This window comes from Pimephales promelas, chromosome 5, assembly GCF_988280905.1.
Source record: "Pimephales promelas chromosome 5, fPimPro1.hap1.1, whole genome shotgun sequence".
In the NCBI taxonomy this organism is placed as follows: domain Eukaryota; kingdom Metazoa; phylum Chordata; class Actinopteri; order Cypriniformes; family Leuciscidae; genus Pimephales; species Pimephales promelas.
In genome coordinates, this window is record NC_142773.1 from 27021817 (window position 1) to 27035345 (window position 13529).

At 39.6% G+C, this 13529-nt stretch overlaps 1 protein-coding gene across 12 annotated transcripts in view; it reads right to left on the reverse strand.

Annotated features, from left to right (window-relative positions):
• Positions 1-13529, reverse strand: part of rnf220a (ring finger protein 220a) — a 123150-nt gene that overhangs the window by 3918 nt on the left and 105703 nt on the right. For 8 of the 12 annotated variants that reach the window (XM_039676647.2, XM_089131202.1, XM_039676646.2 and 5 more), the window contains 6 exons: positions 10110-10206; positions 9914-10000; positions 9756-9811; positions 9423-9522; positions 1468-1576; positions 168-242 (listed from right to left, as the gene is read on the reverse strand). In XM_039676647.2, the coding sequence (XP_039532581.1) occupies positions 168-242; positions 1468-1576; positions 9423-9522; positions 9756-9811; positions 9914-10000; positions 10110-10206 (524 nt within the window). Of the gene's footprint in view, positions 1-167; positions 243-473; positions 645-1467; positions 1577-9422; positions 9523-9755; positions 9812-9913; positions 10001-10109; positions 10207-13529 lie in introns of all 12 variants that reach the window. The other 4 variants (XM_039676645.2, XM_039676642.2, XM_039676643.2 and 1 more) reach the window with 1 other exon arrangement.

Sequence of the window (13529 nt, forward strand, 5' to 3'; positions counted from 1 at the left end):
ATGGAACCACTTACAAAAATTTAAAGAAAGCTTTACATATTAATTCATAAAACCCCATTTATAATGTGTAAGAAAACATTCTACTTTAAATATATATTTACTTTATCAAGATGCAAGGAGTGGGCCTACAAAATGGGCCTACTGATGAGCAAATGTGTCATTCTTACCAGAGTCCTTAGCCAGCATTCTTCACAGTGCACGTGCCAACACTGGATGGAGGTGAGTGGCATTGTATAGGAGTCCTGAGGCAAAGACAGGCAGAGAGAGAGAAAAAAAAGACAATTAATTTAACCCGTTGAAATGAACATAATTCACATCTACAGCCACCCACATGTACAGCAACGGACATCACTAGACAGCACCAGCACAGCAGAGAGCAGCCAACGGAGGCAGGCAGGTGGGCAGTGAGGGAGCATGAGGGGCAGTGCAGGGGTCAGGCGGGGTTAGGCCAATGGGAGCACAGAGAGCCTTACCCTCCGGAGTGGGAGCAGCTTCTTAATCCCACTGCTGTCCGCAGTGGCAGTGCTGCAGCCCGTTACGTAGCCTCTGTACAAACAGTACACGCCGAGCTGCAGGGCCTCTGCGCTCCCGTGCCTCTTGGCCACCTGATTCTTGCCGTCAGCCCCTGTTTGGGGTGGCTTCCGCTGCAGGGATATTCAAGAGCGGTACTGAGAAAAAGAATGTGGCCGCCACGGCAGGAACAGACACACACATCAGACCAACGGGTGTAGCTATCAACAGAAGCTCTGCAACACTGAGCAAGGATAAAAGGGTTGGTTGGGAGTTCTGTTGTATTTTTGCATGAGTATTCAGTTTGGATATCATGCTAGGTAGGTGGCAACTGTCTAAAACAGATGTTAACAGTTAATTTACTGAGAATTCATTTATTGGGCTGCTCTATTTAATGTAACCAGCAGGTGGCAGTAGACCACCACTGGGAAAAGCTCAAATCCGCAGACTGCACATGAGGCTGAAGCGAACAGAAAAATGTCTAGAATCTTTTTAATTAAATAATCAAAACATTTACAAGCATCTTTATTTAGGACAATGTTCTCTACGAGGCCACAAGTGATCAATCTGTATATCTGGGTGACTTTCAGGATGTTTTATTTTATTTTATTGAAACTGAAAAGTCAGGATGGATCTAATCAACCTCCAGACATAAATAGGCATGTCTGATTAGTCTGAAGCAACTATATAAATAAAACTGAAACGGTTTAGCATAGATATCCAACAGGATGGCCACTACTGCTAGAGTAAATCCTGTAACAGAACCTAATTGTATGGGTTAATTTTCCAGGCCATGCTAGATTGAAGCTGACGGAGGCAAACCATCACAAAGCTTTAGCCAGCTGGGTGCATGATTGCGGGTGTTAGGTTTTATCACCATGGCATGTTATTAGGATGCGGTTATAACCAAACACAACCACATGAACACACACAATATTGGCAAGCAAGAGTTCTCACCATGCATATGAGACACTTGTATCGGTCTCCTCTGAGGATTTGCTTCTCCAGTTCTCGTATGCGAGCCTTTAGTGCCTCCAGTGTGGTCGCTGTAGAGTCCTCTGTGATCCTGAGGGTTAAAAAAACAAAAATAAACGAAAGTTCAATTAGAGCACTACAAACCAGTTTGGCCGATACATTAAACTGAAAACTGTGGAATGCTAATTACATTTAGAAAGTTGTGCAGTCATACAAATTTGCAATTTAAATTTGCAAAGCTGCCACACAGCTTCAGTTAAGACAAACCTGAGTGCCAAAAAAGCGAAATTAAAAACAGACGTCCCAACTGGAAACAGCGTATTCATCACAGTTACAGAAGGACCATGATGTCAAAATGAAATAATATGTTTTTACTTTATTGTACTACTATTTCAATTTCAGATCTCGTTAAAAAAGGAACTGAGGGTCTTTTGAGGTCACCCTCGCACCGGTTCCACCAACTTCTCACCACTCAGGCCTTCACTAAACATCCCTAAGACAAATGCTTCTCAGCGGCTGAATGTATATTTAACACTGTCCACAGCATATGAACTTGCAATAACTAAATCAATATGGCAACCATTGATTGTGCGGCAAGGCGCTTGGCGAGATGTTTATGGTGATCCGCTCATTTTCCAGCCAGATGGAGCACTGATCTACAGTATTGATTTAACGTTGCGCCAGCGTTCTCCTAGGCACAATCCCCCCCGATTAGTTCCTGCCGTTCCACTGCCTTTTCCAATAGCTTCATTTATTACATGCCTGTGTGACTCCACAATGAGTACACGCTCAAGACACACACACACAGGGACATGGGCCTCTCGGTAATCAGGGAGTATTAGAAAGTAAATCAAGAAAGGGCCATTAAAAACTGAAGACCATTTATGGATGCAGTATCTCCTATAAGGCCAACCTTTAGGAAGAACAATGACTGTGTAACTGAAGCAAAGCTTAAAGGTTAAACCTATTTTCCAAAATTCACTTTAATATTGTTTTTGAACTTGTCTGCAGTGTGTACAAAAATCCATACACTCCATTTTCCCGGTACTTTTGAAACTGTCTCAAAATGAGCCTTTCAGAAATGTGACGTCACATTATACAGTTCATTCACATCTTCTCAGTTCTCACGCATCTCGTGAACTCACATCAGAGGCCCACACGGAAGAAAATGAATAGTTGAAAAAAGTCGTTATTGCACACAAAAAATATTCTCGTCACTTGATAAACTTTAAGGTTGAGCCACTGTAGTCACTTGGAATAACAATGTCTTTACCAACTTTCTGGACCAGCAGATGCAATTACCAAGCAGCCTATGAAGGAGTGAGATAGATCTCAGATTTCATCCAAAATATCTTAATTTGTGTTCCAAAGATGAATGAAAGTCTTATGGGGTTGGAACAACATGAGGGTGTTTCATTTTTGGGTGAACAAACCCTTTAAAACACAGAGATGTTTTGTTTGTTTTTGGCAGCATATCCTAGGCACAAGCTGTAATTGCACATACGTATTCTGGATAGGGAGCAGGAAGCAGCACAATGTTTTTGCTTCCACTCAAAATTGGGCATTTACATGGTATAATAAATAATCTGAGGGGTATTGTAAATTCACAGACACATTCTGGGGACACCCGAGACTTATATTACATCTTGAAAAAGATGCATAATAGGTCCCCTTTAAATTCATCCAGCCAGGAATGAAACATCCCATTTATTTTAAAGACGAGGTGATGGAAGAAGCGACTGATTTTTTTTTTTTTTAAATCTGCATTGTGACATATTTCTGAATAAAGCAGATTATCACAAAACAAAACAAAAATGTGGAGCTTTGTTCAATTCATCAGTTGTTGATTGGATGGGGGCAAAGGTTGCAGTCACTTGCAAGATAGGTGCAGAGTTTAGGCAGACTAAATGACTGGAAAAGTCCAGCATGTCCAGTTAAGGCATTTTGATTAGGAATTACAGGGTCAAAACAAATGTTACAAATTATGACATGCTTGGATGAATTTTACAATAAGATCAATAACATGCATTTAAAAAATAGGTGAAACTGAATAGGGTGAATTTTTATTTCAATAAAAAAAGATGTTAACAAAACTCTGAAGTCCATCTCAGGCATCTTCTCAAGGTCACCTTAAACCTCATCTAGGTCTCTCTCAAAAAAGCACCAACAAGACAACGACCTTGAATAAGGAGAGTGAGCTGTCCGGACAGTCAATTCCCCTCGGCCTACAATCAGCACAGGGACTATAAAGCTTTAAAATCTCTTCTTATTAGTGGCCAGCTTGTAAAAAAGCATTTAGTCTTGATTAGCGTGCATGCTTATAAAGCAGACAGGAGAGTAGGTCTACCATGCTCCATGCCTGCTGTTTTTCTTTAACAGCTTCATAAATCGCTGTGGTTCACTTGCCCGTATGCCGTCACCAGCCCAACAAAAAAAAAAAATACAACTTTTACCCCATAAGTAATGCCCAACCCGCTGCAGCATGAATATTCATTGTGTGGTGCTTTATAGAAAACCACATTCTAAAAGTTATTTAATTCCCTCTGGTAATAAAAGAAGGTTTTACTCTGTCTTTATATGGATGGAGAGACCGTTTGGGGGAGAGAGCCGGGCTGTGTTTTAATACGAAAGCAGGTGTAAAACCTGGAGAGGGGTGGCTGGGTGAGTTCAGAACAGAAAATCATCAAGGTCCTATTGAGTGTGTTAGGGAAAGTTTTAAAGACATTAAACACAGGCCTCGTCTCTGCTCTGGAGCAATGTGCTGGCTGAATAATGCCAATGACGTCACCTAGGGAAGGAATAATGTCTTTTCAATTATGAATTTAAGTTACTAAGGAAACCACAATGAGGACTGACATCCAAACTAATAATGCCGCCTACCTACAGCTGTGGTCTATAATGGTTCACCCATTATATTAAAAATCAATGTGGATGTTAAAGCCAATGATGGACGAGTTTAATACTTTATACAGGCATCACTCTCTGTAAAGGTATATTTTTAATTTGTAAAGCAACAAATGCACAAGTTTAAACAGGAAGCCTGTGCTGTTATCTCACACTGCCATTATGGCCTGGCACTGAGTGTGAGGCTATTTTTCATTTCATTATCCTGCCCTGTAACCATCTGTCTCTATCAGAGCTGAGCCTAACTGTAGAAGGCAGTCTAATATATAGGTCTACATGGCCTGACACGAGAACACATGAGTTAAAAAGTCACTTGGCTGACAATCAATCAGATAGTAAGGGTCAGTGTATACTTCAACTCAATAGGAGGATTGAGCATAACAGCTTCTGATTAAAAAAAACAAACAAATCTAAATATACTAAACTTGTAGAAAATGTTAAATATTATGACAATTACTTTTACAAATACTCACAGATACACACAAAAATATATAAATTGTTGTTTTAGTGTTTCTTAAAAGTAAAATGCGTTTCTTGTTTGGAGATATTGCTGATACTACAGCACAAATGTGGCTAATGGGAAAAGCGATTGAAGAACAAAATAACTAAGTCATCACTAATGAATTTGTAAAAAATGAGATTATTGTGGAGGTACATAGAAATCTGCTCCATTGCTTCAAGTTGAGCATGAAATGTGGCTGCGATCATACGGGTGGCATAGGAGCCCTCATTTATCATGTGAGGAATGAGCGGAGACAAGAGGCGACCCCTGTACCCAGAGATCATTACCCATCTGGGCACAGGAGAGCTCGGAGAATTCATCAGCCCCCTCTGCCTTACAAATACACATACGCGTGTATACAATTTACACAACTCACGACACAGAAACAAGCTCACCCACTTACTCCAACACACAAACACCATCCACAATGAATCACTGTAACTAAAGGGGACAAGTCTCATTTTCATTGCAAATTGAAATGCATGTGTTTTACAAACAGTGGGGTTTGAGATTGTTTTCAGGCTGGAAGTGGAATGAAATGATTCAGCTCCTTATGTGGCCTCTTTAAAGCTCACTCACATTAAGACCCCACACTTCAGGAAATTGGAAATGAAACAATGGCACAGCCATTCCAGTAAGTTTGCATGCTTTATCCATTTGGCACACACCATGAAGAAGAAAAAAAAACATTTTTTTTAATGCTTTACCAATATATCAAGTATAACTAGGGGTGTGCGACATCACGGTTTTTGATCGTGGACGATTAAAATGTCTCCATAATCTGCTTTTGAAGAAATACCGTAGTATCGGTTCTATCAGTTGTAGTTCTGGTGCCTTCATCTCAACATACCGTACAATGCGACTTACATTCACATCACATGTTAACGCAGAGGTAGAGTTACACTCACTGGACACAGCAATTCACAAAAGTTCATTATTTGCATGTGCTTTAAAGTCTTGCTGGTTAAACATGTTGTCAACGTTCTGATGTGCTGTTCTAACATGCGCTTTGCTGAGCGTGTACACCCGAAGCTCACCAGCGCCTGAACAATGTAGCAATTGTGCTAATTCTGTCAAATAAACACAAGGTTTACATAAAGTTGGTTATGTCTAAAGTGAAAGCAGACAGAGAAAATCTGCTTGTCAAATGTGTTTATATTAGATGCGTCGCGTGCAACTCTTAAAGAGACAGTAACCTAATAGTAAATATGCTATGGAAGTCACTGGAGTACAGGAAATGTTTGGTTAGCCACATTCTTCCAAATAATGTTTATTATCAACAGAAGAAAGACATTTATTTGGGTTTAAAACAACTTGAGAGAGTAAATGGCATTTTTTTTAGAACTATAGCTTTAATAAATGCTTTAAAAAGAATCAATGTATAATTTATACAGTGAAGTCTGTCATTTTATTTTCGTAATTGTTCATTTAGCCAAATTACTTTCTTCAATGCTACTGTTAAATACACCTACTGTAGCTGAAAAATAGAGCACCGTTTATTTAATTTGTATATTAAGTTGTGTATGTGTAATGTGTTCTTTTTTTATAATTAGTAATTTATTGAGTTTTGAACACCACTGTTACATTGTAATCAACATTGTAGTCAATATTACAATTGACATCTTAACATATCCCATAGTGATGATACATTTTTTTAATAAAAATTGAAAAAAAGTTAAACCAGAAAAAATAAATAAATAAAATAAACCTTTACATAATAATAATAATATGTATCTTTGTTCTTAATATTTAATAAATAAAATAATGGAAAAGATTTTTTATTTTATTTAAATATTTGTCTTTTTTTTTAAATATATTTTGTTACCTATAAGGCTTTGACATTAGTTTGGCTGCCACTTGCAAAATAGTAAGACCAACATAAAAAGGAATCGTGATAAAATCATGATTTTCCTGAAAAAAATTGTGATATGATATTTTTGCCATATCGCCCACCCCTAAGTATAAACTCAAAAGCTACAACTGCTATTTCTTTCAGCCAGGAAAGAGTTAATACACCTCCCTCTCCCTTCTCATGACCCCTCAGTATTTGATTAATGACATCATCATTGAGATTTATCTCCCTGGCCCCTTTCATAAGACAATATCACGTAACATCCTGTGATACCTGATCAAATCAGCAGAAGGAGAAAGGAGAGGTGCTCTTCGGAAGAGAGGGCTCTACTGTCGCGGAGAGATGGATAGATTCAGATGGAGGGCCGAGAAGGACGGGCACAGACTGGGAAAAATATTGCGGGCGATATTAAATAAACGAGTGTGTGTCACGTCTGGAGCTAAGAGCTAAGCTAATAAAACGGGTGGCGGGTGGGTTGCGCTCATTGCTCGCTCTTTTCTATGACATCAAACAGCTGCGGTGATTCATACCCCGGCCGGCTAAAACACTTAATGCTTCCCGATACAACGCCATGGCTAGTCTAAACGGCTGCCTAGTGCTCTGCGCTATACGCGGAGGGAGGGCAAAACAGAAAAAGTCTCAACGGAGGAAAGCAATGAATCAATCTAAGCTGTCACGCTCCTGCAACTCCACTTAGGAATCCCGTTCTGTCCATTTTCATCCTCCTACTCACACACCCATGCCTGGACAGAGACACACAGTGTTCATAACATCATCCACTAACATTCATTTCCACACACTCAGTCAAACCTATCAAGCAACAGTGTGCAAAGTCACGCCTTAAACTGCAGGTCGTGGAAAACGTGGTTAACAAACGATTTCAATTGCAGACTGAGCTGACATCAAGCTTGTACTACAGATGAAGTCATTCGTAGATGCACACTTGACTGAGACTGGGTGAGAGGAACGGGTGAGAGGAACGTGCTCACGATGTGCTGACGAGAAAAATCAATTGTGTCGGGTCTACTGCGCTTATTCACCAGTTATCCGCCCCTGATATTTAATATGGGGCCCAGTGATGGCCGCCCGCACAAGATTGATTCAGCTACACTAGAAGTCTCTCCCAAGAGAAAAGGGCTCAGAGGAGAAAACAGACAGATAGAGAAGACAATGAATGGTCTTTTTTTTTTTTTGTGGGTGGCTTTAAGAAATGTTAATTTTTTTTTTAAAAAAGTAAAAATGAATCAAATCTAATAAAAATATAAATAGAATTAATTACAGAAAATAAACTAAAATATCATAATTAAAAAATTAAAGATAAACAATGAATATCTTGGTATAAATCAAAGTAACAAATGAAGAGTTCAGATGCAAAAGCCTCTAAGTGCCATTTGAAATTTTCTTCTAGAATGATCATTTTTATCAAGCTTGTATATTTAAGTTCAGTGATTTCACTTAAATGGCAATGATAATTACCTATTAATTGTTATTTAAGTGAAATTACTGAACTTAAATATACAAGTTTGATAAAAATCATCATTAAAGAAGAAAATTTCAAATGGCATTTAGAGGCTTTTGCATCTGAACTCTTCAAATATTACTTAAATAAAATCTAATTGTTACATAGAAATCAAACATAGTCTGCTAAAAGTGTCAACCACACAAACAAACAAACAAAAAAAATCTATATTAATTTAACAAAATTAGTCAAAAGTTACACATTTACTATGTTTTGTAGGGGTAATATCAATTTTGCTTTGTTAAACCTATGGTACATATACCCCTGGTTGAAAAACATGAGCACTTTTGTTAAATTCAACAATACAAATTTAAAACTGGCAATGCCCTGGACAATCCTACATAGTGGGATTAAACAAGGATAGAGACAAGACACAGGTCATGTGGACTGACAGTTGTGCTATTGGGTAGGCAGAGTGTGGCTAGTGCGTTGACCCTGGACCGGCTCTAGACAGCACGGGGAGATCGAAAAAGGAGAGAGGACAGTCGCACCACCACCGTGGCAATAAGCTCCTCTTCTACGAGGAGCTGCACTCTGACCTCAATTACCCATTCCGGGGGACTGGGCCCCCACGTACAAGAGGGAGGAGAGTTTAACGGGAGCAGTTGTTGGGGAATATGGATGAAGACGCAGGAATGCAGGAATTACAGGCACCAGCCTTTCACCCACTCAGGTATTTCAAATGTATCCTCATGTAGGCTGTCTGCAAAAATTTCTCCATCTTCACTTTGAGCGGAGAGTAGGAATTCATCTAGCTTTCTCTGCGTTCCTCTGTTGTTTGATTGTTCGCTTAATTTAAGAATATGACATTTGAATTTGACACATTTAATAAGTTTAGGGGGGAAAAAATCCCTCATGAAAGGTAAAAACTTCCGTTCACTTCTTGCAATAAGAGATAAATATTGCACAATTCCTGCAGCGTAAATCTGTAGTATGGAAATGGCTAAGGGGATATTAGCATTCGTGGCAAGTCAGGGCCAGACAAGGCTCAGCTGCCTGGGATCAATACTGTGGACCACTCCCTGTGATCAAGCATGCTCCAGAGAGATGAGCACACTAAATGCATCATTTATGATCTTGCAGTCCCTACACAAACTAATCTCACCCCAATACACCAGCAAACACACTGGCACTGCGGACAGGTGTGTGTTTGTACTCACTTCTCTATCTCACTGTTTTTACAGGTCCTTGGTGTGGAGGACGAAGATGAAGAACTGGGCTCCTGTTTGCTGCTCTCACCATTACTGGTCGACGGCATTTCTGCAAAAAACACAAACAAACAGAGCATATATAATGAACGAGGGCCAACAAAAGCTAACTTTAATTCTACATCAATCTGTACTATATGCACACTGTATAAGAGACACTTTAAAATGATATTCATTTCCTTGACTTTTCCAGACCTGAAGATGCCAATTTTCAAATTGTCTGATCTCCAGGGTTTCCAATTGTGGAGAAAAAGAAAAGTACACCATACAAAAAGGCCAACTCACCATCACTGGCCCATTTGGAGAACTCGGGTGTTATTCTATTGGACGGCACGCCACCACTTCAGAAAAGAAAAATACATTTATTGTAACGGCCAGGCATATAGTTATTATTTATCATTTTAAAGTCTGTGATGAAATCATCTCAGTGAAGGCCAGCTTACTTCAGAACGGCTCCACGCAGTGCCTCACGTTCTTTGGCCTCTCCCTGGTCCTCTCCAGAGCAAGGAATGATGTCTGCCTCAGTGTACCTGAAACCTTGAATTAAGGAACTGCATCTAATTTCAGCTTAGTACTTCTGTGCACACTACACCACCACTGAAGAGCAAGACGTGTCTCCTGGTGAATGAACAAGGATACTGGGCTTTGCCATACTCCAGTGTGTCATCTCCATCTACATCCAGGTCTGCATCACTGTCATGGCTCTCCTTCGTGCTACACATGGCAAAGCCTGTTCCTAAAAGAGGGAGGAGAGGAATAATAGTATTCAATAAATGGAATTTAGGTTTACATCTCCTGTCACTAGCAATCATCTCCATCTGTAACTGACCCAATCAAAGAAGTTTTGTCATGCCCAAAAAACACCAATTAAGAAGGCCTGTTCTAGCTTTTAGCAGGACCAGATTACAGCAGATAACCCGGGAACATGGCGCTTTGGGCCCAGATGGAGGCATCAGATACAGCCTGAATGGGAGTTGTGTCAGGTGCCTGTCAGGGTGTGGGTCCTGAGCACTGGGGCGTGCAGCCTGAGTGGCACTTCTATAAATCCAGTGATGAGCGCACAGACAAACTCCTGCAGCCGGCTGACTGGTCCTTCAGTTCTGGTTAGGGACAGTTTGGATCGGCAGCAGCCTGAAGGGTGGGAGAAGCCCACAGAGACCCAGAGTCTGATTGAGCCGAGAAAGGCTGGAGCGGGCCAGGCCCCTCAGCGGTTGATGGAAGGATGTCAGGGCACCGCTGGAGAACAGGGTGTCACGGATGAGGAGCTAAGGTAGGAAATGGAAGTGAACGGTGCTTCCTCTCATTCCGCAAAACGCTACGACACATGATGACTACTGCACAGTGCGGAGTGGATAACTACAACCTTCAGGGAGAGTGTAAGACACTGACGAAGAAGAGGACTGAAAGTGGATGTGGTGGCCGTTATCTGTCTCTCCTCTCCGTAAAGGGATCCAAAAGAGGCAGAGTAGGGATAAAATGCATCACAAATGCTTGCCCCCTTTTTACAATGTGCCGATGGTTTTTAGTGATCAAATAAAAAGGACCTTTTAAGTTTTATTTGGTCCCTGTGACTGCAGAGACATATGCGAACAATAGCCGAGCTACATAAATCTAAGCTGGTCGCACGTAGAATTAGGGTTCTGACAGGACAGTTGCACATTACTGTACATGTACATTACTCTCAACAATAGGGATGGGAACCGAAAACCAGTTCTTCTTCAGAACCGGTGCCCAGTTAATTGATTCCCTGGAACCGTTAGCAAACCTGCTTGATGATTCCGCTCGTTGAAAATGCATCATGACGTCACACATGCGCCGTGTCGTTTTGGTTCTGAACGCAGCAAATCGCATTGAGGCAGAAGCGCTCTAAAGTCTGGTTATATTTCACGCAAAAAGATAACAATACGGTCACATGCAACACTTTTTAAAGAAGACTTCTTTGTATTTCTTATGTCAGTTGAATTTTGTTTCAGGTTGAATCCAAATGAGCACTGTTAATATTCCAAATGGCACAAGCTCTTACTTGACTGTTTTCAGTCTATTTTTAGTTTCCATGGCACATAAATGGCAGTTTATTTTTTTTGGTCTGGACCAATGAATGTAAAAAAATAATTTCCAAATCCTAAAGCACTCTTCTTGATAATCTTTCAAGGCACACATTAGTGTACCATCGCATACTGTTTGAGAAACACTGCCCTAGGCTATGGGTCCCTGGACTTTGAGAAATAGCTACCTACTTTTAAGTTTGTTCTGAGGTTGCTACACAGAATTTGTGTATACTCTGTGCTTTGTCTTCTGATCAGATATTAAAGCGAGTTAATACAAACAAATTTGTACTTATTCCCTCACGCAATGAGAATCGATAAGGAATCGAATCAATAAGCAATATCGATAATGGAATCGGAATAATTCTTATCAATTCCCATCCCAAGTCAACAATAACTTAAACTAAACATGGGTTTAGTTTAACACACTATAATGAATTAAATTATTGAGAAACATTGTAAATGTACTACTAAAAAATACTAGGATTTTTCAGTAGGATTTTTGAATGTTTTTGAAAGAAGCCCCTTATGCTCACCAAGGCTGCATTTATTTGATCAAAAAAAAAAAAAAAAAATACAGTGAAAAACAGTAATATTGTCAAAGAAAAATTTCTTATCAATGCTGAAAACGTTTTTTTTTTGGAAACCATGATACATATTTACATTAACAGCATTTATTTGAAATAAGCTTTTTTTATTATATGTATATAATATTATATTACATTATTATAGTCTTTACAGTCACTCTTGATGAATTTATTCATCTTTACTGAATAAAAGTATTAATTTAACAAAAAAAATCTTACTAACCAGTAGTGTAGTGTAACATGGTGCATGTTTAATTGTATTTAGGTAAGGGTGAGCTTTCATAAATTGTGGCACTGAAGTGTAAGAATATAGACCATTTCACAAGATGTAAACAACACTGGTCCAGAAGCACTTCCTGTTTCAGTTTTTTAACACTACATAAAAGCTGGGATAAAATACAACCAACAGAACATTTAAAACTGAATAAAAAATTTAAACAAACATCTTTAAGATGTTTTCTTTACATGTGAAATAAAGAAAACAGTTACAAACTGAAACAGGAAGTGCTTCTGGACCAGTGTTGTTTTCATCTTGTGAAATGGTCTATATGTGCGACCACATTAAAACATGAACCGTGATCAACACGCCTTATTCTAGCCTGGAAATAGTTTCCTCGCACGCATCTGAAGTTGGGTAAAAAGCAGTCAGACAAAAATAAAAGATCATAATCTGTAAATGATGGTGAACATTTCATTAGTATATTGTTGACAAGCTACAAGGAAAACCAAACAGGATAAACATTGGCCTGCCCACCATTAGTGGTCACAAAAGAGGAAGATATGGCCATAAGTAGTCAAAAGAGAAAGAAAGAAAAAAAAAAATCACTGTTAATTTAATCAATTGATCAGCCAAAGGATCCTGGCTAATGCTTAGCTAGAAACAGGGCAGGACAGATGTCATGTAGCATCGATTCAGCATGGACAGGAAGAATGTCCTCTTTGGTGCAGACACTGACGAAACACAGCTAGACTGAAAGAAGCACAGCACACCTTCTCAGCCAAATACAACTTTAAAACAGCAACCTGAATGGTGTGTCTGACTGTGAAAGCTGGGGCTACAGTTAAGCGGTCTTGGCAGGCAATCTAATCTGTGCCGAAAAGGTCAGTGCCACTCTAACTGCCTCTCAGTCAAATTATGCACACCATCGGACTGCCTCTTTGCCCAGCAGCGCATGGGACGTAAGCTTACTCTTCCTCTTTACAACATACACTGGATGAATAAGAAAATTCTTCCTCTGCAATACTTCGCAAGATAATGTCCATTTGCAATGTGTCACATTCAAACAAGACCCTGTATGCATTTAAATGTTAAGTCGTCACATGCATAAAACACGTTTTTCCTTGTTGGGTCACATTTTACAAGCTGATTTACATATGCCATGATTGTTAAGTGCTAATCTACATATGTCACTCGAGACAGGTGTCTC